This window comes from Zea mays, chromosome 3 (genome assembly GCF_902167145.1).
Source record: "Zea mays cultivar B73 chromosome 3, Zm-B73-REFERENCE-NAM-5.0, whole genome shotgun sequence".
Taxonomy (NCBI): domain Eukaryota; kingdom Viridiplantae; phylum Streptophyta; class Magnoliopsida; order Poales; family Poaceae; genus Zea; species Zea mays.
The window spans coordinates 4,689,729-4,717,172 of record NC_050098.1 but is presented as its reverse complement, the minus strand read 5'-3'; the positions used below and the strand labels follow the sequence as shown (position 1 = coordinate 4,717,172).

Here is a 27,444-nt window from a genome sequence, read left to right as displayed (position 1 = left end):
CGGCACCTCTTATTTGTGTGTAGGGATGTTATATAGATCACGATCTAAATATTTCTTCATAAGAAGCTAGAGCCCTCAATTAGTTTTAGTTCAAAAATAAATAGAATAGAGTCTGATCCCAATTCAATTTAATCTTTAAATTTTATTGTGTAAAATCCAATGTCAACTACCACCCCTGTTTGTGCCCCCGGCCAGACTAGGCTCGTCTATGGGCCTATTTGGTTTAGCTTTTTTAGGAGATTTCAGAGAATTTAGTCATGAAGAGAATCTGGTTGTGCAGAGAATCTGAGTATTCTTAAGATTATGTGCAGAGAAAGATAAAAAGTCCATATGGTTTAGGATGTAGAAAGTGATGATTTCCTACTATCACAACGATTCGACCGATTCTGTGTTCATATTTTTTGGATGATTTTAACTAAGTGATTCTCATAGAAGCGGGCTGAAAAATTAAACGTTTGGCAGTCTACAGCAGCTTCTAGTGGCCAAAAGCTACAAATATAGCTGAAACAAACGGAACCTTTATGATCACATGACATGTCCTAGATAGAGTACTTTCGCTTTGCCCTCAGGTAACTCCTATTCTGTGTGAATGTCCATTCACACAGATTCACACAGCCCACACAAAAGGATAGTTTAATTTTCCAAAGAGTCAAATGATTTTAAGTTTAATTGAAGTTAATATAAAAAATGCTAACATTTATGATATAAGATAAGTAATTTAAATTAATTAAAAGATACATATCTTTGTAGTAACATTGTTGGATACATAAATATCAAAACTATTCACATACTATAAACTTGATCAAACATAACATGTTTTGACTTGCGCAAAATTTCATATAGTTACGTACTTTTGTGAATAGAGGGAGTATTAACATCTATATGTTTAATTTATTGCTCTACCGCAAGTTAATTATACTTTATGAGGAGAAATTTAATAAAGCCAATCTTAGGTTGTACTTCCTCTGGTTTTTTACATACTATATTAGCTTTGTGCTAAGGTCATTCTCAATGGAAGATTCATACTCATTAAATGCGATTGCATATCACCATACTTGGTGACATGGCAGTGCAATTAAGAGGAGAGATATAGAGAATTTTATGGGAGATGGTAGAGTTTCATGGGGATGAAACTCTGCATACACGGTTATTTAGTTTAAATTTGATGTGGTAGCATTGAAACTTATCACTGAGAATGGCCTAAGGACATGTTTGGTTCCTTTTAGTCTCAGGACTAAAGTTTAATTCCTATTATGTTTAGTTTCAGAGACTAAAAGTGTTTAGAACTCATTAAATGACTTGTTGTAAGAAGAGCAGAATACACTTTACCATTCTTTCGCCACTACCCTTCTCACGTGGCAAAGGAAATAAAGAAAGGGCAACAGGTGGAATATGCATGGTTTAGTCTCTTTTAGTTATCCCTTGAGAGACTACAGACTAAAGCAGTTTAGTCCCTCCTTTAGTCCCGCTGTTTGGCAATTTATGATATTTTTTAGTACCTAGAACTAAGCAGACCTTAAGTTAAATATTATTGTCTTTAATAATCCATTTTAAAAATTAATAAACTTATAATGTATAAGATAATAAAAGGATTTTTCATAGTGAATCTAAAACATAAATCTTATGCATGAACGTATATAAACCTTTGAAATTGATAGCCAAAGATATAAACATTTGGCTTAGAACAAAGTTAATACAACATGTAAACCAACAGATGTCGTTGGAGCATTTTTTTTCTTAGAACTATAGCCAAAAAAACAAAATAAAGATTGAAAATGATCTACCTTTTAAATCGGCACGAGATGGATCAGATAATAACTGAATGCACTAGCCACCGGCTCTTCCATCGGTACCTCGGGTGGGGGTCGCCGTTGAGGTCGGCCACTGTGGCTTACCTCTCGACGGGGGCCGGTCTGGGGTCAGTATCATGCGACAGTACGCGCGAAAGGGTTGTCGCCGGAAAACGCTTGCGCCTTCGGAAGCAGATGACATTCGTGCTTTGGTGGTGAAAGCGGAAAATTTGTTGCTTCCGGAAAATGTTGCTGACGCTCATCATGGGGAGGTCACCAGTATGTTTTCTTCGCCGACGTGTTCTGCATCTCCGCTGCATGATCTGGGTAAGGTTTCTGCGGCTGGAGGTGGTGGCTGTAAACTGGGATGGGACTCAGCTCCGGCAAAGTCCGAGTGGATGGAGGCGTTACAGTCCGTTGGTGAAGGCGCAATGGGGGTCTACAGGTCGGGACCTGTGCGGACGCCTGTTCATAGTCCGCTTCACCCTCCTCCTTTGACACCTTCTTCTAGGAGTAAGGTGAAGCCATGGCAGGGCAAGTTGCCGTCGCCACGGTGTTCGCCGAAGCTCACGCTTGGAGATGTCCTATCAATGGTGCAAGAGCGCCGGAAACCAAATTACGACGAGGGGCGTTGTGTTCAGGGGAGGAAGAAGGCGGAATGTACGGCTGGGTTAGTGGGGCAGCCGGAGGCAGTTTCAAATTTGCTTCCTTGTTTATTTGGAAAGGATGGAGATCGGGAAAATCGGCAGGAATCGCTCACATCTTCATTTCCGGATACAAGGAGACATAGTACGTATGTGTATGGTAGGCGTAGATTTGGGAGAGCCCAGCAGCTGAAACTCAGCCCTGGGATTCCTTACAGACCTACGCCAGGGCTAGCTTCCCTTTTTGCACGTACGGGCACATGGGTGACTAGTGCCCGGGCAGTTCATTCAACTCTCAGGAAGTCAGCCACCATCTCATACGTGGACGCAGCGAGGAATACAATGGTGCTTGGCGGTGATCAGGGAGGCCGGGGCGGTGGTAGAGGCCATCAGCAATCCGGGGGTGCAGGCGGGTATGCTTCAGGTCATCAACAGCACAGTGGAGGAGGTGGCTTTGTCGCTGGTCAGGGACAGGGATCCGGATATGGCCGGGGCGGAAATCAGCCAATGTTCCACCCCGGTTATGGAGGAGGTGACCGGTCCTTGATGCGTCGTGGAGGAGGTCGTGGACGTCATAGCTTTTGGCGCGGTGGAAGAGGAACATCGACCGGGGGTCGGATCATCGGGGATAGAGCTGCTCAGGTTCAAATCAGAGATGGAGGGAGCCACGGAAGGTCTGTACCGGGAGGGGTGGTGTCAACCTGCGCTGCTGGTAAGCGTCAAGGGGCTTTGGTAAGTTCTCCGGTAGTACCTGATGTCTCCAAGGCTGTCGATTTGCTTCATCAAGCTTTTGCAACGGCAAATGGTAGCGGGAGTGCAGCTAATCATGTCCCGGACAGTACGTGGGATCAAATTGTATCGCTATTACAGCTCCCTGATGGGAGGAGTAATGCCTCTGCCAGTACCAGATGGGATGCAGTGGGCTCGAATCTGGGGCCTCACCGTAGTTCAAAACTTGAGACGATCAATGAGATTTCTAAGCCATCCCATTTTGATGACCAGGTGGGATCCTCAGCACTTCAAGTGGCCAAAGAAAAGGTGCCGTTTTGTTTCAGGTGTAAAACAAAAGGTCACCAGCTGAGTGAATGCAATATTGAGCTGTTTTGTGAAGTGTGTGATGTCAAGACCCACTTAACTTCGAAATGTCCGGTGGTTCGTACTTGCAAAACTTTTGCAGTTCCTTGTGGGTATGCGGTAGATGGTTTGGGGTTTTACTATATACCTCAGCCTACTCCTGTCAAATCAAAGCAAGGTAGCTGTGTTGGTACAGTGACTGTTGTGGAGGGCTCAATGACAGAGGAGCAGATCACTAGTGAGCTGAAAAGGTTGGTTGCTACAGAGTGGGATTGGAGTGTGAAGGGCTGTGGAAATAATGTGTTCTCCACGGGTTTTCCTTCAATGGGTGAACTGCAGCGAATGATTGAATGGGGAACAGTTCATACTAAATTTGGTGCCAAAATGCATGTCAAGGATGAGGGATCTGGAGAAGAAATAAAATATGTGATGCCAAAGGTATGGGTGCAATTCACTGGATTACCTAAGGAATTGAGAGAATACCCGGTAATTTGGGCGGTTGGCTCCATGCTAGGCATCTCAAAAGAGGTAGATATGGTATTTACTCGGAAGTTTGACAGGGCAAGACTGCAGGTGGCAGTGCTTGACCCGAATCTAATCCCACAATATGTTGATGTTGTAATTGGAGATTATGTTTATGAGCTGAAATTCAAGGTTGAATTGGCAGTCGATGGCGATCTGCCTTTGCCGATGGATATGGATGACTCGGGGGCAAACGATGATGATGAGTTTCAGGATCAAAACAAGGAAGGCAGTTTGGGCGAAAAAGGGAGTAGGGGATCGGTGCTGCTGGATCAGTCAAATGGTTCTACTGGTGCTGTTGACATGGCATCATCCGCACAGCAAAACAACAAGGTTGGGACTAAATCTGGGAGAGATGGGGGTCCGGTTGCCACTCACTGTCTTGCTCGGGTGGATTTGGCGCAGCCACAGGAGACCGGGTCTGATGTTGGCATTGTCAACGTTGAAGCTCTAGGTGGTATTCAGGAAGTGACAGGAATTGTGCATGATCTCCGTCGCAGTAAGCGTCGCGCCGACTCGGTGAGCGAACACTCGCTTGATCGGGCGGAAAAACTTAAGGCGGGAAACAATCTGGACGATCTGCCTTCTAAAGGTAACAGTGATACTTTTGTTGATTTCCCAGATAATATTATTTCTGAGTCCCTTAAATCCATTGGTATTCTGGCGGGTAGCAATCCCGGTTCAGTTTCAATGTCTATTAGTATGCTAAAACAATTAGAGACTAATAGAGGTAAAGATCAACGAAAAAGTAATTACAAAAACGCTTTAGCTGATCTGTTGGAAAAGGAAGTAGAAGAGGAGGAAGAGTTAGATAGCTTCATTTTAAATAACTTGTGCGGGGATAGTATGCAAGCTGTGATGGATGGTAATGATGAGCTGATTATTTCAGCACGTACAAAACCACCTAGTCACGGCCCACAGCTTTCAAAGAGGAGGTCGGGTTCGAACATTTATTAATTGTTTCCCAATGAAAGGAATCTTTTGGAATAGTAATGGGTTTAAAGATGTTAAGAAACACAGATTTGTTACGGATCTTACCAAGGAGCATAATCTTTGTTTCATTGCGATTTCTGAAACAGGACGCAAAACCTTTTCAGATCATCTACTAAGGAATTTGTGTGCTGGGAAGAATTTCCTTTGGCACTGCAAAGAACCTCATGGTAGATCTGGGGGGATGCTTCTAGGAGTTGATCTTGATGTGTTTGATATAGGTGCCATTGAGGAAGGTGATTTCTTTATAAAGTTTAAATTACTTAATAAGGAGGATGGTTTCAAGTGGGCTCTGGTTTTTGTATATGGACCTGCTCAGGATTGCCTCAAACAAAGCTTCCTATCAGAGGTAGTTCGTTTGAGTAATACGGAGACATCACCTATTCTCATTGGGGGAGACTTTAATATTCTAAGATCTCCATCTGAGAAAAATAATGATAGATTTGACCATCGATGGCCATTTTTATTCAACGCCGTAATTGATGGTCTTGATCTGAGAGAGATGGACATGTCTGGGCGAAGGTTCACTTGGGCTAACTCTAGGGATAACCCGACTTATGAGAAATTGGATCGGATCCTAGTAGCCACAGAGTGGGAGGAAAAATATCCTAGAGCCGCAGTGCTTGCCCTTTCTAGAAATATCTCTGACCATACCCCTTTGCTTCTTAGTACGGGAATAAGATCTGTTCAAACAATACCTCCTTTCAAGTTTGAATTAGGATGGTTCTTTCGGGATGGATTTGTGGATATGGTTAAAGATATATGGATTAACGAGGCAGGGGGATCGAATCCGTTAGAGAAATGGCAAGCCAAGATTAGGAAAGTGCGTCAGTACTTAAGGGGATGGGCGCAGCATACCTCTGGTATTTTAAAAAAGGAAAAGAAGGAGATTATTTCCAAGCTTGATGAAATTGATAAGCGAGCTGAATCGGTTCCATTGAGTACATCAGAGTTGGATCTTCGCAATTTCCTTCAGAGTAGGCTAGCTCAGCTTCTCCGTGAAGAGGAAATAAAGTGGTACCAAAGGGCGAAGGTCAAGGAGCTCCTTGAGGGTGACAGTAACACCAAATATTTTCACATGGTCGCCAATGGGAAGCATAGAAAGAATCGTATCTTCCAAATGCATAATGGTGATCGTATGTTATATGAGGATAGGGACTTAAAAAGTCATATAACTAGGTATTATAAAGATCTATTTGGCCCACCAGAAAGGTCGTCTTTTACTCTGGATGAGGATCTTAGAGATGATATAATACAAGTCACCCAGGCCGAGAATGAAGAGCTCATTAAGACTTTTTCAGAGGAAGAAGTCAAGGCGGCGGTGTTTAGTATGGAACATAACAAGGCACCTGGGCCTGATGGATTCCCAGTGGAATTTTATCAAGTCTGTTGGGATGTTATAAAAAATGATCTTATGGCTTTGTTCCATCTGTTCCATGTTGGGAACCTTCCCTTGTACAGTCTTAACTTTGGGACTATAGTCTTGCTTCCTAAGAGTAATGGGGTGATTACTGTTCAACAATATCGACCGATATGTCTCCTAAATGTTAGCTTCAAAATTTTCACAAAAGTGGCGACTAAGAGGATCACGGTGGTTGCGCAAAATGTAATCAGCCCATCGCAGACGGCTTTTCTTCCTGGAAGAAATATCATGGAGGGTGTGGTGGTCCTGCATGAAACCTTACATGAGCTTCACACCAAGAAAAGAGATGGGGTCATTTTCAAAATTGACTTTGAGAAAGCGTACGATAAGGTGAAGTGGAGCTTTGTCCAGCAAGTCCTTCGTATGAAAGGATTCTCAGATACGTGGTGTAGTTGGATTAAGACTTTTATGGAAGGGGGTCATGTGGCGGTTAAAGTTAATGATCAGATGGGTCCGTTTTTTCAGACTCAAAGAGGGGTTAGACAGGGTGACCCGTTGTCACCCATAATCTTTAATTTGGTAGCAGATATGCTTGCCACTTTGATTAAGAGAGCAAAGGTGAACGGGCAAGTAGTGGGTTTGGTACCGCACTTGGTAGATGGAGGGCTTTCCATTCTACAATATGCAGATGATACAATCTTGTTTATGGAGCACAACTTGGACAAGGCAACGAATATGAAACTCATATTATGTGCCTTTGAGCAGCTGTCTGGTCTGAAAATAAATTTCCACAAGAGTGAGGTCTTCTGCTATGGGAAGGCCAAAGAGGAGGAAGGGAGGTACACAAGATTGTTTAGCTGTAAAAGTGGAGGCATGCCTTTCAGATATCTTGGAATCCCTATGCACCATCGCAGGTTGGCTAATGGTGATTGGAAAACAGTGGAAACCAAATTTGAGAGAAAGCTAAGTAGTTGGAAAGGAAAGCTTATGTCCGTGGGAGGGCGGTTAGTGTTAATTAATTCTGTTCTAACCAGTCTTGCGATTTTTATGATGTCTTTCTTTGAAGTACCAAAAGGGGTGCTAGAGAAAATAGATTATTTCAGATCACGTTTTTTTTGGCAAGGTGATGGCCATAAGAAAAAATATAGGTTGGCAAGATGGGATGTACTTTGCCAACCTAAAGAGTTAGGCGGGTTAGGCATTTTGAATTTAGAGATTCAAAATAAATGCCTCTTAAGTAAATGGTTGTATAAACTTCTCAATGAAGAAGGAATGTGGCAATCGTTGCTGAGACGGAAATATTTGGCCAATCGAACTCTATCCCAAGCACAACGTCGGGCTTCGGATTCTCACTTTTGGAGTGGCCTTATGAAGATTAAGGATCTATTCATGAGTAAAGGTACCTTTCAGGTAAAAGATGGGTCCCAAACGCGTTTCTGGGAGGACAATTGGCTTGGGTTGGGAGCGCTAAAATTTCGATTTCCTCGTTTGTATAATCTTGCAAGGAGGAAGAATTCAACTGTTGCCTTTGTCTTCTCCATAGTACCCTTAAACATATCATTCCGTAGGGGATTGGTGCACCAGTTGAGGGCTCAATGGTTTCAACTAGTGACGTTGGTGGCGTATACCAATTTGACTACTAACAGGGATTCATTCAGATGGGACCTCACTGCCAATGGGTTGTTCTCTGTTCAGTCCCTGTATCAGGCAATTCTTAACAATGGGGCGGTTAGGGATAACAAGGACCTTTGGAAGCTTAAGATACCTCTGAAAATAAAAGTTTTTATGTGGTACCTCAAAAGAGGTGTAACTTTAACAAAGGATAACTTGGCCAGGAGGAATTGGCCTGGTAATCAGACCTGTTGCTTTTGTAGCAGACTGGAGACAATAAATCACCTGTTTTTCAGGTGTACTTATGCGTCTTTCATCTGGCGTTTGGTTCAGATAAGCACAGGGTTGAGACCACCTCGGGATGCAAACGATTTGTTTGGGGACTGGGCAAGGGTGCTATCAGTCAAATCACGTCGTTTACTACTAACTGCAGCATCTGCAATTTGCTGGGCTATTTGGTTAAGCAGGAATGATGTGACTTTCAATAAATCTTCTCCTAAATCTTGTCTGCAGGTAACCTTCAGGGCAACATATTGGTGTCGCTTCTGGGCACAGCTACAGCTTAAGATGGAGGACCAAGAGTTAATAAAATCTTCATGTCGCAAGATGGAGATGGTGCTACTAAAGTTTTTTCGCAATTTCGGATGGGGAGCTGCTTGGCGATTAACGTTGTAGTACCTTTGGTCTTGTCATAGGTGGTCTTGGGTGCAGTCATGTGTTTTGTCAAGGCAGTAAGCTGCCTTCAGTTGTAAACGTTGGCCGTAGCCTCTCTAGAGGTCAAGGTCGGACTATGTTTCCATTATCAAAAAAAAAAACCTCTTTCCCAATTAACGATCAATCGGCGACAAGAAATAAAACATCAACGAGTCGTCATCGGAGAGTAAATGAAGTACCCAAATGGAGCTAGCAAGCAGCAACGCATGCACGATGCCCTCGTGCATGCTACGGCCGGCCGGGAGATGTGCATGTGTTACTGTAAAGTTGTGTCCACACCACCCCACACGCGATCGAGACGGCGCAAGTAAAGCAATGCCAGGCATGCAATAACACGTGCACCTGTAGGAGCACTCTGTAGGAGCGGCAATGTGGTTGGAGCCATCTGGCTAGGTGCTGCCGCGGAGTCGCAACGACGTGTGGTTTTCTTGGAGGCACACGTCAGCTATCAGAGCTAACATAACATGTAGTTGCACCACAAAGGTAGATAATGAGTAAAATACACAATGGTTCCTAAATTTGTAGATGTATCATTCTGATTCCTAAACTCTCAAAATAGACATCCAGAACCATAAATTTAATTATAAAATTGTATCATCCGGATCTCTAAATTTCTAATGTACACATTTTACTCCTTATACTTGTAAGGTTATATCCAAGACATTATAGTGTCTTTTTTATTTATATATTCTGATGTTATGTGATTCTATAATCAGTTGAAATTAATTGTAGTCAAGATAATCTAGAATGCGTTTAGAAATTTCTAGTTTGGAAATCTGGTTCGTTTCGGTTATTCTTTACCATCAAAGAGACTTGCATGTTACATGCATTCCGCAATGTTACATGTATGCCGCCAGCTATGCCTATGACGCTGGATAGGCTATCCGTACCTCTAAAATTCTTTCTCTATATCACTTTTTACGTCACATCGTCAACATTTCTGGTCTATTATAACTCCTACTACGGTTCCCTATAAATTCTTCTCCTATATCCATTACAATCATAAAATATTATTTTCTATACATACTTTTTTCTACTATTAATTTTTTTTCAACTAATAATTTGAAGCGGATTAATTTTTCTTCTACTAATAATTAAAGGCGGACCATATAAACAGTGCTACAGCGGGAGAGACAAGTGGGCGAGCACTTGAGGACGCTAAGGGGGCCTCGCTGCGGGCTTCCTCGTGCCGCTGCAGCCGGCATGGAGGGGGTGAGAGCGCAGCGGCAGTCCCATGACATGCCGCGCTCCGCCTCTTCACCGGTGCTATATTTTTTAGCAAACAAGAGAGCTGAATAGTCTGCAGGCTACTGTGGAGCCTAGGAATAAGACTCCACACCTAAATCAATACTTTCATTTCGATAAGTTTTGAATGCTAAAACAACACTTTAGAGCTTGTTCGGTTAACTCTCAATTCATATGAATTGAGTGAAATTAGATAGATTTAAATCTCAAACAAGTCAAACTTCTTAATTTTTTATAATCTCATTCAATCCATGTGCAATGATAATAACCAAATCCAATCCATGAACAATGGTAATAACCAAACAAGGCCTTATTTAGAACGGAGGGAATATGTACAATTACTTGACTCAAAGCAACTTGTGCGGCTGAAAAATCCAGGCATGTTTTTTACGTTACTCGAACCGTTTTATTTTTCGTACGTACAACGTTTACTCCCATTCTTTTTTCCCCCTCTAAACCCAAAATTCATACCCTATATTAGAAGGGAAAAGGGCATGTTGAGATGGGTTAAGATAGCACAATTATCAAAAAAGAATTGTAAGGAAAATCGAATGCAGCCGAGCCTATTAAAGTATCTTCTTGATGACTCCCCATCTTAAACCATAATCGAGTGGACAGTGAGTTATCGCCGACCCATAATACACTCGTATTCCTCCCAGGCCCCAGAGCCAGGGCTTCAAAAGGGGTCAATCCATTCCCTTCAGAAATTCCTCCGGGCCTTGGTCCTCCAGCCTTTCTGCCGTCTCCAAAACCATGTCCCTCAGATCATCCTGGTACTTAGTTACCCTGCAAGAATAAAATGCCACAACAGTACAGTGTGACGGCCTGGAAACTTGATAGAGATATGACTGCTACGCGCATTATGAACATGAAGCAGCTATGGAAGGTTAAACTGCAAAGGCTGATTCTTAAAGATATTAAAAATTGGCAACTTACACCATATAACATACGGCTAATTTCGAGCGAGTTCAATGTTCTATCTGAATAAAGAATAGTATTTTAAATTGTTCTTGTAAAGAAAACAATACAACAAACCGGCCTATGCCTTCATTTATTAGCTTGTTCCTAGATAAACCAACCATATAAGTAATAAAAGGGAAACCACAAGTGACTTAAGTGAGGCTTTTGAAATTCTATAGGGAGAGTGGTACATAATTTGGAGGGGGGGGGGTATTCAAGACCGATCCAAAACAGGCTCTCAACGCCACAATGCAAATTTTCCTTAGGACTTATTCGGTTATTCCCAGTCCATGGGGATTGGATGGGATTGGATAAAATTTAGGAAGGATTTTGACTTGCTAGGGATTAAAACCTCACTCTCTCCCGTCCAATCCCACATGGACTGGGAAGGAAACGAAGAGGCCCTAAGGACATATTCGGTTAGGAGTGGATTGAAAGGGATTAAATCCCTTGCTAGTCAAAATTAAACAGAAGATGATTTAATCCATCTCTGGGCTTGTTCGGTTAGGCCAATCCTCCTCAATACACCCCTAACCGAACAAGCCCTCAATCTCCTACTATCCTCATGCAACCGAACAAGATCTAAGGGAGAAATTAATATGGCAAACAGTTACTCTTGCCCCGTTCAGAACTAAGAATTTGAATGCAAAAGTAACACTAGCAAAGAACCATACCTGTCCTGGAGCTCAGGATCTCTTGCAGCCAGAATCCTAGCTGCCAGCAAACCTGCATTTTCTGCAATCCCGATAGCAACAGTCGCAACAGGAATACCTTTTGGCATCTGCAAGGGTAAGATTATCAATACAACAATTAACTTCATCCATAAGAGATCAGTGGCGAAAACAACGGGCGGTCATGCATGCATTGATGATGGCATGATGAATTCTTCTAGAGCTAATTGGTGGACATTTCATTTCTGTGGGTGCTCTGCAACACTGTTCAATAGCAAAACGTGCATTGTGGTTGTTGTGCCTACACTGTGAGGTGATTATCATTCTTGTATTGGCTGAAAGGTGTAAGATGTGCCAGTGAGACCACATAGGTGCCTAAGTGGAAGCTTCAAAACATCTCACTCAACAGTGAGGTAACAGAAGATTTGTACAGTTCTAACATGCTGCTTACCAAAGAAAGTATCAAGCTTGAAAAATCCATGTCATCACAATGGGAATGCCTAGCAAAAAATGTTCTAGAATGCAACTGCCACTAAAACACTCTATGCTTGCACTGATAAAAGAAATTTGTTCATGTAATGAGCAATGAAAACGCAGAAACTGAAACCATTAATGTCATCTTTCAGAGGGGAAAATTCAGGCAACAAATAAAGCAAATGCAAGGAATCGTAAATGTAAGAGAAGCACTAGCCATCAAAGAACTGCTAGAATTATTAACAAATGTGGTTATACTACAATCTGATTTTTGAATAACAGAATTCTTAGAACACTAACTTGCACAATAGATAGGAGGGAATCAAATCCTGATAGTGTTGAAGTCTTAATGGGAACTCCGATTACAGGAAGAGGAGTCAATGAAGCCACCATCCCTGCAATAAACAAAAGTGTGTTATCCTTAATTAAAAACCAAAATTTATTAGGTGTTTGTGTTCCATAAACTTTAAATAAATATACGAATCTGGTCAGCGGTTTAAAGGTAAACCTATTTCATCCAGAAACACTGCTATGTTCAGCATCACGCTACATAAACTAAACTTAGTGGTGGTGGGATAGAAAACAATGAGGCTACATCATGAAAATGAAGTAGAGTGTTAAATCCTAAAAACTAAAATGCTTCTAAAAACTAAATTACTTCAATGTCGATAAAATATAAGTGCACCTAATACGCACGCAACATGACTTGAAATTTACTTTGAAACATAATATTTGTGTAATTTTATACTTGCCTGGTAAATGAGCTGCTCCGCCTGCACCTGCAATTATGACCTCGAAACCCCTGTCTTTAGCAGACTTCGCATAATCATACATCCGCTCTGGTGTACGATGTGCAGAAACAATAGTTAACTGAAAAATTTAGGCATTCACAATGTTACACTCTTCTCAAGCTTGACTTGGCACGTGAGCAGAGGTTTCAGATATCAAACCTCACAAGGTATGTCGAACTCTTTCAAAACCCTCTCAGCATCTTTCATCACAGGAAGATCAGATTGGGACCCCATTATAATAGCAACACGAGGGCTAACTGCAGCAAAGATTACATCATTTCAGTATATCCACAAATCAACTGAAACGGAAAAAAAGTAAGTGCTGTTTCAAATAAAGATGTGAAATCAGGTCAAAAGCGTGAATAGTTTCATAGTGACAGATGTAAATTGTAAAGAAATTAGCATTGCCCACCACAACCATCAACAAAGTAGTGATGATGATGACAAGAACAACAAAATGAAGCCTTTCAATCCCTACCAAGCTAGGACATATAAAACGATAGCAATGAACTGTTATATACGATTCAGAGCGACCAAAAGATTTGCTGCAAGCATGGGCATTGATCCAAACAAATTCTGATAATATTTAATAGTGAATCAATACCTTCCTTGGGATCAGACGAGTTTCTTTGCAGCAAGTTGTCCAAGCGTGATTTTACACTTATCTTAGAAGGCCCCACAATTGTAATATGACCCATCTTCCTTTGCTTCCGCATCTCTGGAAAAAAAATCTGAATGATATTTTCTAACACAAGGAAGCAAGAATGTTTTGCATGGAGTAAGCTAACCTGGCTTTGCGTACCAATGGACCGATGTGCCTGGAATGGTTAGTGCCCTACTGATAAGCTGATGAGCCAGAAAGAACCCTGCTTCACCCTACAGCACAATCAAGTCTGATATATTAAACTCTAACTGAATTACTACAATAACTAAAATATAAACATGGAGGCACGCCAACAAAACCCGACCATCAGCCTATTATTGCATACAGTATATTCAAAATGTAATCATAAGCACAGAAGAAAACAGCATTCATTACCTCATCCTCGCCCAGGATGTTGTACATTATTGCTGCAGGTGCTTTCATTGAGGGATCACCAAGAGGAAGGCCAAGAATAGCGCGTATATGCTGCTCATATTGTGAGGTGTAGCATGACTCTATTGTGTGATGCCCACTATTGTGAGGCCTAGGGGCTACCTCATTCAATAAAATCTAGAGAAAGAACAACACAAGGATAATGATGTAAACACCACTCCAAGAGGAATAAATTTTGAAAAAATATGTAGATGGTCCAAAAAAACCTGATCATCTTCTGTTAAAAACAACTCTACAGCAAAGACACCAGCTCCTTCTAATGATTTGATAGCTTTTTCAGCCACGCTAGTAGCTAACTTCTTTATTTTGTTAGATACATCAGCAGGAGCTTCAACAACATGGCATATATTTTCCCTGAACGTTCACACACATTATTTCTGTTTTCGAAATTTAAAAGTATAGAGAAAAATGTAGTTCAAATAATAAACAAGAATAAATAACAACTTATCATTAAAAAACAGTCTTACTTGTGAACTGTTTCCACAACAGGATAGCAGACAGTAGAGTTGTCTCTGCTCCTTGCCACAATTACAGAAAGCTCCTAAATACAAAAGATAGAAAATAAAATAAACTGTGATTGTAATTAAAATAAGTACCTAGAAAGTCCTAATAATATAACGAAAATTGTTGTTGGATAGGATCATGATTAAGAGAAGGTATTATAACACATACAGCCAGGATACCCTATAGCCTACTTTTTTTCAACTTTTTTTCAACGAAGAGCAAATAATTCTAGTCAACATGCAAAGCACATCCTATATACATATCAGCTACATGAAAATATCATGAACACAGGCATAAAGAATAATTGACAGATAGATAGCAGGCCACTAGCATAATTTACAAAATTATTATGAGAAAGAAAAATAATGTTGTGCCTAAAACATCAATTTATTGAGCATAAGTTGAGGCAAGAAATAAAAATGAAAAAATAAGAAGACAATAAACCACAGGATTTGAACTTAAATTTAACAGACTAAGAAGAGTCATTCAGTACATGCATACTAAACTGAATTTTAACTAACCTTTACGAAAGGAGTCCATCTCTCAACATACAAGCCCCGCTCAAACCCACCCAGTGCTGCACGAAAAAATGGAGAAAACAATAGATTAAAAAATATGGACCTTCGAGTAGTTTTATCTACTTACAAGCTAATTTTCAGAGAAAAATGAGCAATCAGCACAAAAACCATGTGATTTTAAGAATTCAAAAAGAGAATCTAAATTATTTTCCAATCTACTTACAAGCAACAACAGAAGATAGCTCCTCTTTGTTCTTGGCTACAGCATTTCCTCGACCATCATATGCTAATCTCTTGCTTTTGACCATTAGGGGATAGCCAAACTTTTCCCCAGCCTCCTCTATACTGCGTAAAGTATCTACCTGTAAATCAGAACTATTACACTGTGTATACACGTAAGATACAATACTAGCTCACAGGTTAGAAGTTTGGGCATTACTTCCATGAAGTCAGGCAATGGGATCTCGTATCTTGAGAAATGCTTTTTCTGCCTGTACTTGTCCTGCAATTGATTACCGATACACAACAAACTATCAGTGAGACAATTTGTTAAAGTGTTACAGTTGGCGTAACAAAATCAGATGAATAAGTAGCAGTGATCAGCTTACCTGAATAATCGTGATTGTGGAGGCTTTAGGCTCGCAGTCAACGCCCTGTTTTTCCAGCTTCTCCAGTGTGGCGGCATCAACATGCTCAATCTCCACTGTTAGGACCCCACACCTAATAACAGAACTCAAAAAAATTAACGGGAGCAGCCGACGGGCATTGCATATATACGGCCTCTAAACAATCGTAAAAGGATTGCAACTCAGGCTACCTCTTGGCGAACTCCCGGACCGTGTCCCCATCGTTGAAGCTCCCGATGACGTGCTCATCGCAAACCGAGCTCGCGGGGCAGCCGGGAAGAGGGTCGAGGATGACAATTCTAATCCCCATCTGACTCGCTGCATGGCAGAGCATCTTCCCGAGCTGACCGCCCCCCAGGACCCCGATGACGGTGTTGGAGACGCCGTGCACCGGCGGACCACCATGCCTGGAACACAGCACAGCCCAAGCATCCATCAGGCGCAGGAACGGACGGACTATCACACGCCCTGGCCATCGCGATCGGCGCAAATTGGTAGGATAGGGCACGTAGAGACTCCGCTCGGTGCTCACCCGTCGTGCGCGGGAGAGGCGGGCTGCATGGAGGCCCGGGCGCACAGCGAGTGGAGAGGCCGAGGCGGCGGCGCGGACGCGGACGCGGGGCCTCGCGGCTTCCAACACGCGCGGCGCGGGAGGGCGCCCGTGAAGGCCAAGCGAACGTACGGGGAGGGGGCGGCGGAGGCAGGGGACGGCGCGCTGAGGAACCTGGCGTGCATGCTCTCTACCTCCCGGAGGCGGGCGGTGTCTAGGGCTCAAGCAGGGTTTAGCCGGGAACGGGGGGACGATGGGTGCGGCGGGAGAGGTGAGGAGCGCCGGTCGGCGGCGCGGCGGCGGCGCGGAAAGCGATTTGTGTTTTTTGAGCGTAGGCCGTCGCTCGATAGGCTATGCAATGGGCTGTTAAAAAACCCTACCAGGCCTTCTTCAACGATTTCCCACCTTAAATTCCCTTTTCGTACTCTAGTCATAATTAAATATCTTTCCTTAAGTACTGAAAAAAATTGTACGCAAACTAGAACCTTTGTAGCCCCTCACAATCTAAAGAAAGGCCTTACTTAATCTCTAAGGCTCTAAAAATGTTAAGAAAATTGATAGACATGATTTGGCACCTAATAAACACAAAAAAACATATTTAGAACTTTTGAGAATGTTTTTAAGTACCTCACATAAATAGATTTTGAATTTCGAAAAATAGAAGAAAAAAATCAGAAAAAATACAAAATTTTACGAGCGACTTCTGCAAGACATATTGACATGATTCAAACAGCTCTTGCACTTGAAAACACTATGCAGCAGCGTGAGTGCAACAATCATGACACTTCTAGAGCTCCTACTATCGTAGAACCAAAATAATTCTCTACCGTTTTGATAAAGGAAAAAAAGTGAATAAAAAAAGGGTAACACCTGAAGTTTCGCGGGTGTGGGTGTAGGTTTCTATTTCAACCCGCGAGTGACCCGCACCGAACCGAAATTTGGTTTATTCTTTGTTTTGCATAAAATAATTAAGATACAACAGTAATTATTTTGTATAAGTAGCTTGTCCAATGTGTCGGCGTTTCGACCCCGGGGGGTCCCTGGACCGACGAGTAAATTGTCGTCGCGTGTCCCAGCCCAGATGGGTCGGCGCGAGACAGAGCACGAAGGGGGGAAAGGAGACAGGCAAAAGGGGAAACCCGCGGCCTTCGTGTTGTCCTGCGCCCAGGTCGGGTGCGCTTGCAGTAGGGGGTTACAAGCGTCCGCGTGGGAGAGAGAGAGAGAGATAGCCCTACACGTCGGCTCGTTCTCCCGCGCGGCCAACCTTCTCGTACGAGAGCCCTGGACCTTCCTTTTATAGGCATAAGGAGAGGGTCCAGGTGTACAATGGGGGGTGTAGCAGTGTGCTAACGTGTCTAGCAGAGAGGAGCTATAGCCCTAAGTACATGCTGTCGTGGCAGCCGGAGAGGTTTTGGCACCCTATTCATGTGATGTCGTGGTCGTCGGAGGAGCGCTGGAGCCTTGCGGAAGGACAACTGCCGGGGCTGTCGAGTCCTTGCTGACGTCTCCTTGCTTCCGTAAGGGGCTGAGAGCCGCCGTCGTCATGGAGCACGCGGGGCGCCATCATTATTTGTTTACCGGGGCGAGCCAGATGGGACGCCGGTCTTGTTTCCCGTAGCCTGAGCTAGCTAGGGGTAGGGTAATGATGGCCCCCTGTGACGTGGTCGGTCCGAGCCCTGGGTCGGGCGTGGCGGAGGCTCCTCCGAGGTCGAGGTCGAGTCCGTCTTCCGAGGTCGAGGTCGAGTCCGAGCCCCGGGTCGGGCAAGGCGGAGACCGTCATCCGAGGCCAAGGCTGAGTCCGAGCCCTGGGCTCGGGCGAGGCGGAGTTCGTCGTCTTCCGGAGCCGAGGCTGAGTCCGAGCCCTGGGGTCGGGCGAGGCGGAGTTCGTCGTCTTCCGGAGCCGAGGCTGAGCCCGAGCCCTGGGGTCGGGCGAGGCGGAGTCCATCGTCCGAGGCCGAGACGGGGGCCGAGCCCTGGGGTCGGGCGAGGCGGAGCTTCCTATGGCGCCCGAGGCCGGATTTGGCTGCTGTCAGCCTCACTCTGTCGAGTGGCACAGCAGTCGGAGCGATGCAGGCGGCGCTGTCTTCTTGTCAGGTCGGTCAGTGGAGCGGCGAAGTGACTGCGATCACTTCGGCTCTGTCGACTGAAGAGCGCTCGTCAGGATAAGGTGTCAGGCGATCCTTGCATTAAATGCTCCTGCGATACGGTCGGTCGGCGTGGTGATCTGGCCAAGGTTGCTTCTCGGCGAAGACTGGGCCTTGGGCGAGCCGAAGGTGTGTTCGTTGCTTGAGGGGGCCCTCGGGCGAGACGTGAATCCTCCGGGGTCGGCTGCCCTTGCCCGAGGCTGGGCTCGGGCGAGATCGTGTCCCTTGAGTGGACTGAGCCTTGACTTAATCGCACCCATCAGGCCTCTGCAGCTTTGTGCTGATGGGGGTTACCAGCTGAGATTAGGAGTCTTGGGGGTACCCCTAATTATGGTCCCCGACAGTAGCCCCCGAGCCTCGAAGGGAGTGTTGATACTCGCTTAGAGGCTTTTGTCGCACTTTTTTGCAAGGGGACCGGCCTTTCTCGGTTGCGTTTCATTCCGGTGGGTGCGCGTGAGCGCACCCGCCGGGTGTAGCCCCCGAGGCCTCGGAGGAGTGATTTGACTCCTTCGAGGTCTTAGCGCGTTTCGTGATGCTTCGGCCGGTCTGGTTGTTCCCTCATGCGAACTGGTCGTAGCTCGGGTGCATAATCGAGTCCCAAGTTCTCGGGCTGGTATGTTGACGCTGTCAACGGTTTGGCCGGAGCCGGGTTTGCGAGAGCAGCCCCCGAGCCTCCGCATAGAGCGAGAGGACGGTCAAGGACAGACTCGGTTTTTTTACATACGCCCCTGCGTCGCCTTTCCGCAAGGAGGAGGGGGGAAAGCGCCATGTTGCCCTCGGAGGGCGCCGAACATGGTGCCTCCAGTGAGTTGCTAACGGGTAATCCGAGTGGACGCCCGTGTCCCATTCGTTAGGGGTCAGCTAGTGGTCCGGAGGCGTGCTCCAAAAGTACCTGCGGGTGATTTGTCGGACCCGGACCCCTTTTGACGGGGTCCGAGGGCTCAATGCCTCCCTCTGGTGGGATTCCGTTACAAAAATCGTTCCCGTTGGTCTCGGAAATGTCCTAGGGTACCTCGGGAGCGTAGCCCGAGCCTTGGTTATGTATCAAACGTACCCAGGGTCATCCCTCGCTCTGCATGCTCTGAGGCGGCTGTCAGAACCCTTCGGGGGCCAGCCTACAAACCCCTGATCAGTAGTGGGCGCGGAGCCCGAGTGGCCTGAGGCGGACGTTGAACCCTTCCGAGGGGCCAGCCTTCGAACCTCTGACTAGTAGTGGGCGCGGAGCCCGAGTGCTCTGAGGCGGCTGTTGAACCCTTCCGAGGGGCCAGCCTTCGAACCTCTGATCAGTAGGGGGCTCGGGGCCCGCTTCCTTCGCGGAGAAGGATCCCTTTCGGAGTATCCCCTTTCCCGGTCCCTGTGGCAAGAGAGAGAAAGAGGAAGTGGAAAAGGAAAAGGATACGAAATCGAATGACGTGGCACACCTTTTTTAACGTGGTCATCATGGCGGAGGTGAAGTGTCGCCTGCTTCGCCTGCCAAAGGTGCCGCCTGTCCTGCCGTAGAGTTAATGCGACGGGACGAGTGGCTCGTGGGGCGGCCGTTGTGCGTGCGCGAGCCGTTCGGGGAACGGAACACGGGCGCGTCGTCTTCACGTCGTGGGAGAGGGCTCTCTCGCTGTCCCAGGAGGGGACATGAGCTTGCTGACGACTTGACTGCTGCTTCCGCCCGCCTGCCACAGCCATTACTGCCGGCCCATTTCTAGCTGTATCGATCGTCGCGCCTTCTCCCGCGGCTGACTGACCCGTGACCGATGTGCTCGGTTGGCACTGTCGGGTCATGCGCAGGGTCGCCTCGAGTCGCGGCACCGGTTCCGCAGTCGAGAAGGCGCGGTACTGGCGCGAGTGGCGGTGCAGTTTCTCGCACGTAGTAACCGGCGCGCCGGTTACATGACGTGTGGGCCTGGGCCTCCATGTTGGACGCGTCAAAGTCGAAAGGGTGCGCCCCCTTGGTGCGGTTGCATGCCGCCTGCATGGCGGTCCGCTCTTTCACCCGCCGGTCTGGGCGAAAGTGGAGAAGCGCTTGTAATCGCTGGGCAGTTACGCGCACCGCGCACGACGGTTTGCTTCTTCCGCCTTGGGCCAGCTTGCATGACGCGTGGGGCCCAGCCCCCGTGTCGTAGGGGGAGGACCTTGGAGCGTGTTGGAGAAGACTCGGTTCGCGCCGGCTGAGGGCGCAAGTGGGGAGAGTTGCCTTTAAAAGGAGGGTGACCCCCTTGGAAGGCAACCATGTCTTCGCACTCCCTTCATGCATCGCGTCCTTCCACCTTCCGAGCCCCCGGATGGGGAGCGCCCGCGGTCCTTCCGCCTTGTCGTCGTTGGAGGAATGCAACTTTGCGGAAGTTGGTACCTTTCAGCCATCGTTTGGCTTCAAGGATTTTCATCAGGCAGCCCGGCTGCATCCCCTCGCCGGTGGTCACCCAAGACGGTGACCACCAGTTCGATGGTGGGGAGAAGCAAATCGGGCTGCGCCCTCTGCCCCGCCCTCAGCTTCAAGGATCTTCATCATCCTGGCTGGGGCGGAGGGCGAGGCGAGCTGGAGATCCAGCTCCCGCGCGGGGCGGCGGACCACCTCTTCTTCCAGCTTCTGGGGGTGGAAACCATCCCCCAGCTCTGCGGAGGAGGCGCCCTCCAGCCATGCCGGGGAAGGCGAACTGTTGCTGCCCAGCTAGGATGCAACATTCTGTCCTCTATCCTTGCTTTCGTGGTGAGGACGGGTGTGAGGACCTGCCGGTGCGCTTTGGAGCGGCCTGCGCTCGCTGGTGCGGCGTTGGTGGACAGGCGGACGCCGCCGTCGGTGCTGACGTGGTGGCAGCTGGAGAAAGCTTCTTCGCCGTCGAGGCCGTCAGCGCCACCTACGGACCGACCTCCGGCTCTTTGGCTTTAATGTCTGGTTCGCGTCCCTTGAGTGGGGACGTGAACGAGAGCCTTCCGGTGGCTGCGTCTGTCCTGGGACCATGGCTGCTGCTGCAGAGGTCGCTGGCGAGTCGCCCCGCAGGCTATCCGGTGTGGAGGTTGTTCATACCCGCAGGGGCGGAACCGGAGTTCCGTTTGTAATGGCACCTTGAGTGCCAATGTTTGTTCATTGTGGCTGTCGGGGCCTGAACATGTATGTATTTTGGCGTGAAGCCGTGTTTTTTCTCATTTCGAGCACTAGGACTCGCCTGTCGGCTAACTGAACCGCTTCACCAAGCGTGAGTTGCCTCGTGCGAAGGTGACGAGTGAGGTATCCGTATCCCGGAGGCGTAGGAGTCCCTCGGCTCGGTCGGCCTTGCCGCCCGAGGCTTCTCTTGCTTAGTTAAAGGAACCCTCGGCCGCTCTTCGATGAGCCGGAGCCGGAGGCAGCGGCGTCAGTGTGGACAGAGGCAGAGTTGGCACGAAAAGAAGACTTCGTCGGCCGGAGCCTGGCCGGACCGTCCACTGGCGGGACCAGCGCCGGAGTCGGGTTGCCGAGGCCATGAGTCAGGCTGGTGTCCTCGGGGGACAGCTGGCTGAGGCTTCGGGGCGGCCGGCCGAGCCGTCTGCTCGGGCCGGGTCCCTGGAGGAGACCCTGGCGGTGATGGCCCGGGCGTGGTGCTGACGTCGTCCTTCGGAGCGGAGATCCTTCGCCCGTGTTGCCGTCCGAGGCTCGGTCGAACTTCACCGAAGGTGGAGTTGACGCCGAGGGTGCTGCTGCTCCCCCTCCGTCGACGTCTGAGCCTGCAGGATCGGTTCGCCTATAGTATGCATATGTTTTTTGCGGCCACCGAGGCCCAAACATACTGTCGTTGTGTTGTAAAGTTGCGTTTCTTTTCCCCTCGTTTCGAGTATCTGGACTTATTTGTTGGTAACAGAATTGTTTGTCTGAGGGAGAGTTACTTTTCACGGAAGGTGATGAGTGAGGTATCTGTATCCCGGAGGCGTAGGAGTCCCTCGGCTCGGTCGGCCTTGCTGCTTACGTGTACTCTTACTCGTCCGTAGGATTCTGTTATCGATATAGTCGAGAAGGCCCAAAAAATTGTTTCGGCAGAAAAGTTTCCGAGCATTAAGACTTGTTCGGTCGGCGGAATCGCTTATCCGAGCATGAGTTACTTATCGCAGAAGGTGATGAGTGAGGTATCCGTATCTCGGAGGCGTAGGAGTCCCTTTGCTCGGTCGTCCTTGGCTGCTTATAGGGCTGGAAACGAGCCGAGCCGAGCCAGGCTCGGCTCGGCTCGGTGAGGCTCGGTGGAATAGCGAGCCGAGCCAGGCTCGGCTCGGTCACTTCGCGAGCTCGGTAATGAGGCTCGGCTCGCGAGCCTGTACACTCAAGTACTCAACAACAGTAATTACAATCATTAGCTTAAATTTGAAGCACAATATGTTCCATATAATAAAAATTATGTCCCTGCACTCTAGTTCTTTGTGAGTTGTGACCAAAACAACACACTGGTCACTGGTAAACAAACTGACAACTCACAAGTGATAGGTACAGTAGTTTGGACCGAGCCTCGAGCCGGCTCGCGAGCCTCACCGAGCCGGCTCGGCTCGGCTCGTTAGTGTAGCGAGCCGTGGAATTAGGCTCGGCTCGGGCTCGTTTAGGCTTGCGAGCCTCACCGAGCCGAGCCGAGCCTGATCGAGCCCGAGCCGGCTCGCGAGCCTCGAGCTTTTTTTCTAGCCCTAGCTGCTTACGTGTACTCCGTCGTTTTCAGGATCCCACTTTCGAAGTAGTCGAAAAGCACAAAAGACGTTCTGGCAGAAAGACCTTTTGCGAGGAAAATTTTGACGCAGAGGGGGTTCCCCCCTTCTAGCCCCCGAGGGAGGGTCGAGCTTTGCCGAGGCAAGGCTGACCCTTCGTTGATGGTTAGACTTCATATGTAAACGAGGTATATGAACAGCTTGAAAACATCTTAAGGGTAGAAGCGACGTAGCTGTCGAATGTTCCAAGCGTTGCTGTAGACATCGCCTTGACTGTTGGCAGCTTGTACGTCTCGGGCTTCAGAACCTTGGTGATGACGAACGGCCCTTCCCAGGGAGGCGTGAGCTTGTGCCGCCCTCGGGCGTCTTGTCGTAGTCGAAGCACCAAGTCGCCCACCTGGAGGTCTCGGGACCGAACCCCTCGGGCGTGGTAGCGTCGCAGGGACTGCTGATACCGCGCCGAGCGTAGTAAGGCCATGTCCCGAGCCTCTTCCAGCTGGTCCAGTGAGTCTTCTCGGTTTGTTCGATTGCTTTGGTCGTCGTAGGCCCTCGCCCTCGGGGAACCGTATTCTAAGTCTGTGGGCAAGATGGCCTCGGCCCCATAGACTAGAAAGAACGGTGTGAAGCCCGTGGCTCGGCTCAGCGTTGTCCTCAGACTCCAGACCACCGAGGGGAGCTCCTTTATCCATCTCCTGCCGAACTTGTTGCGGTCGTTGTAGATCCTCGGCTTGAGTCCTTGCAGAATCATGTCGTTGGCACGTTCTACCTGCCCATTCGTCATGGGGTGAGCCACGGCGGCTCAGTCCACCCGGATGTGGTGATCCTCGCAGAAGTCCAGGAACTTTCTGCCAGTGAACTGGGTGCCATTGTCGGTGATGATGGAGTTCGGGACCCCAAAGCGATGGATGATGTTGGTGAAGAACGCCACCGCCTGTTCGGACCTGATGCTGTTTAGGGGTCGGACCTCGATCCACTTGGAGAATTTGTCGATGGCGACCAGCAGGTGCGTGTAGCCCCCGGGTGCCTTCTGCAAGGGACCGACGAGGTCCAGACCCCACACAGCAAACGGCCAGGTGATGGGTATTGTCTGCAGAGCCTGAGCGGGCAGGTGGGTCTGCCTAGCGTAGAATGGACACCCTTGGCAGATGCGGACAATTCTAGTGGCGTCGGCCACCGCGGTCGGCCAGTAGAAACCTTGTCGGAAAGCGTTTCCAACAAGGGCTCGAGACGCTGCGTGATGACCGCAAGCCCCCGAGTGTATTTCTTGTAAGAGCTCCTAGCCTTCAGCGATGGATATGCATCGCTGGAGGATGTCGGAGGGGATGCGATGGTAGAGCTCCTTCCCGTCCCCCAGCAAGACGAACGACTTGGCGCGCCGCGCCAGTCGCCGAGCTTCGGCTCGGTCGAGGGGCAGCTCTCCTCGGTGGAGATATTGCAGGTACGGGGTCTGCCAGTCTCGATTAGGCGGGACCCCATTCCGCTCTTCCTCGACGCGTAGTGCCTCACCCTCGGGGGCCGAGGGTGCCTCGGGCTGAGCCGAGGGCACCCCGGGCTGAGCCGAGGGTGCCTCGGGCAGGGCCGAGGCCTTCTCGGGCTCGGGCGTGTCGTCGGTCTTGACGGAGGGTTGATGTAGGTCTCGGGAGAAGACGTCTGGGGGAACCGTTGTCCGCCCCGAGGCTATCTTAGCCAGCTCGTCTGTAGTCTCGTTGTATCGCCGGGCGATGTGGTTGAGCTCGAGCCCGTAGAAGTTCCTCCAGGTGCCGAACCTCGTCGCAGTAGGCTTCCATCTTCGGGTCGCGGCAGTGGGAGTTCTTCATGACTTGGTCGATGACAAGCTGCGAGTCAACGCGAGCGTCGAGGCATCGGACCCCTAGCTCGATGGCGATGCGCAACCCGTTGACCAGAGCCTCATACTCAGCCACGTTGTTGGACGCCGAGAAATGGAGGCGCAGCACGTAGCGGAGGTGCTTCCCGAGGGGCGACATGAAGAGCAGGCCCACGTCTGCCCCTGTTTTCATCAGCGACCCGTCGAAAAACATGGTCCAGAGTTCCGGTTGGATCGGAGCTGCCGGGAGCTGGGTGTCGACCCATTCAGCCACAAAGTCCGCCAAGACTTGGGACTTGATGGCCTTCCGAGGGGCGAACGAGATTGTCTCGCCCATGATTTCCACCGCCCACTTTGCAATCCTACCCGAGGCCTCTCGGCACTGGATGATCTCCCCCAGGGGGAAGGATGACACCACAGTCACCGGATGAGACTCGAAGTAGTGTCGTAACTTCCGCCGCGTCAGAATCACCGCGTACAGTAGCTTCTGAATTTGTGGGTAGCGGATCTTGGTCTCAGACAGTACCTCACTGACGAAGTAGACCGACCTCTGGACGGGCAATGCATTCCCTTCTTCTCGTCTCTCAACCACGATCGCGGCGCTAACCACCTGAGTGGTAGCGGCGACGTAGATCAAGAGGGCTTCTCCGGCAGCGGGGGGCACCAAAATGGGCACGCTGGTGAGGAGCGTTTTTAGGTTCCCGAGGGCTTCCTCGGCCTCGGGGGTCCAAGTGAAGCGCTCGGTCTTCCTTAAGATGCGGTACAGAGGTAGGCCTCTTTCACCGAGGCGCGAGATGAAGCGGCTCAGAGCCGCAAGGCATCCCATGACCCTCTGTACGCCTTTTAAGTCCTTGATGGGCCCCATGTTGGTGATGGCCGCGATTTTCTCCGGGTTGGCCTCGATCCCCCTCGCGGAGACGATGAACCCCAAGAGCATGCCTCGGGGGACTCCGAAGACGCACTTCTCGGGATTGAGTTTTATGCCTTTCGCCTTGAGACACCGGAATGTCGTTTCAAGGTCGGAGAGGAGGTCGGAGGCTTTCCTCGTCTTAACTACGATGTCATCGACGTAAGCCTCGACCGTTCGACCAATGTGTTCGCCAAACACGTGGTTCATGCACCTTTGGTATGTCGCACCCGCATTCCTCAAACCAAATGGCATAGTGACATAGCAGTACATGCCAAAAGGTGTGATGAAAGAAGTCGCAAGCTGGTCGGACTCTTTCATCCTGATTTGGTGACACCCTGAGTAGGCATCGAGGAAAGACAGGGTTTCGCACCCAGCAGTGGAATCCACGATTTGATCGATGCGAGGCAGAGGGTAAAGAACCTTCGGACATGCTTTGTTTAGACCAGCGTAGTCTACACACATCCGCCATTTCCCTCCTTTCTTTCTCACAAGCACAGGGTTGGCAAGCCATTCGGGATGGAATACCTCTTTGATGAACCCTGCAGCCATCAGCTTCTGGATCTCCTCGCCTATGGCTCTGCGCTTTTCTTCGTCGAATCGGCGCAGAGGCTGCTTCACGGGTCGGGCTCCAGCTCGGATATCCAGCGAGTGCTCGGCGACATCCCTCGGTATGCCAGGCATGTCCGAGGAACTCCACGCAAAAGACTTCGGCGTTCGCGCAGAGAAAGTCGACGAGCACTGCTTCCTATTTTGGGTCCAGCTCAGAGCCGATCCGGATCTGCTTGGAGGCATCGTTGCTGGGGTCGAGAGGGACGGACTTAACCGTCTTTGCTGGCTCGAAGTTGCCGGCATGGCGCTTCACATCTGGCGTCTCCTTGGAGAGGCTCTCCAGGTCGGCGATGAGGGCCTCAGCGTACTCCACGCACTCCACGTCGCATTCGTACGCGTGTCGGTACGTGGGGCCGACAGTGATGACCCCGTTGGGGCCCGACATCTTGAGCTTGAGGTAGGTGTAGTTGGGGACATCCATGAACTTGGCATAGCATGGCCTCCTCAGCACTGCGTGGTAGGTTCCTCGGAACCCGACCACTTCGAACGTGAGGGTTTCCCTTCTGAAGTTGGAGGGAGTCCCGAAGCAGACGGGCAGATCGAGTTGTCCGAGGGGTTGGACGCGTTTTCCGGGGATGATCCCGTGAAAAGGCGTCGCGCCTGCCCGGACCGAGGACAGATCGATCCGCAGGAGCCCGAGGGTCTCGGTGTAGATGATGTTGAGGCTGCTGCCTCCATCCATGAGGACCTTGGTGAGCCTGACGTTGCCGATGACGGGGTCGACAACGAGCGGATATTTCCCCGGGCTCGGCACGCGGTCGCCCTGGTCGAAGGTGATGGGCTTGTCGGACCAGTCTAGGTAGACTGGTGCCGCCACCTTTACCGAGCAGACCTCCCGACGCTCTTGCTTGCGGTGCCGAGCCGAGGCATTCGCCACTTGCCCACCGTAGATCATGAAGCAGTCGTGGGCCTCGGGGAACTCCTCTGTTTTGTGATCCTCCTTCTTGTCGTTGTTGTGGGCCCTGCCACCTTCCGCAGGTGACCCGACCTTGTGAAAGTGGCGCCGAAGCATGACACACTCCTCAAGGGTGTGCTTGACGGCCCCCTGATGATAGGGGCACAGCTCCTTGAGCATCTTGTCGAAGAGATATGGCACCTCCGGGAGGTTTCCGAGGGTTCTTGTACTCAGCGGCGGCGACAAGGTCCGCGTCGGCGGCGTCGCG

General features: G+C 48.9%; 1 protein-coding gene across 1 annotated transcript; it reads right to left on the bottom strand.

Annotated features, from left to right (window-relative positions):
* Nucleotides 1–10,314: 10,314 nt before the first annotated feature.
* Nucleotides 10,315–16,486, bottom strand: LOC100501865 (phosphoribosylaminoimidazole carboxylase family protein / AIR carboxylase family protein). The gene is made up of 16 exons (NM_001196506.1): nucleotides 16,126–16,486; nucleotides 15,785–16,000; nucleotides 15,576–15,687; nucleotides 15,407–15,469; nucleotides 15,191–15,329; nucleotides 14,971–15,026; nucleotides 14,413–14,486; nucleotides 14,152–14,299; nucleotides 13,889–14,062; nucleotides 13,638–13,725; nucleotides 13,454–13,567; nucleotides 13,009–13,106; nucleotides 12,811–12,928; nucleotides 12,359–12,453; nucleotides 11,588–11,694; nucleotides 10,315–10,739 (listed from the first exon to the last, which is right to left on the bottom strand). Exons 1-16 carry the CDS (start codon nucleotides 16,326–16,328, stop codon nucleotides 10,640–10,642), a joined length of 1,905 nt encoding a protein of 634 aa, NP_001183435.1. The 5' UTR covers nucleotides 16,329–16,486; the 3' UTR covers nucleotides 10,315–10,639.
* Between the last annotated feature and the right edge of the window lie 10,958 nt (nucleotides 16,487–27,444).

Bases quoted from the DNA above. Each gene is read 5' to 3' on its own strand.
- LOC100501865 (NM_001196506.1), bottom strand. From the start codon at position 16,328: ATGCACGCCAGGTTCCTCAGCGCGCCGTCCCCTGCCTCCGCCGCCCCC. The intron at 15,470-15,575 runs GTAAGCTGATCA...AATCAATTGCAG, and splicing joins CCACAATCACGATTATTCAG to GACAAGTACAGGCAGAAAAA. The intron at 12,929-13,008 runs GTTTGATATCTG...TAAATTTTTCAG, and splicing joins AGTTCGACATACCTTGTGAG to TTAACTATTGTTTCTGCACA.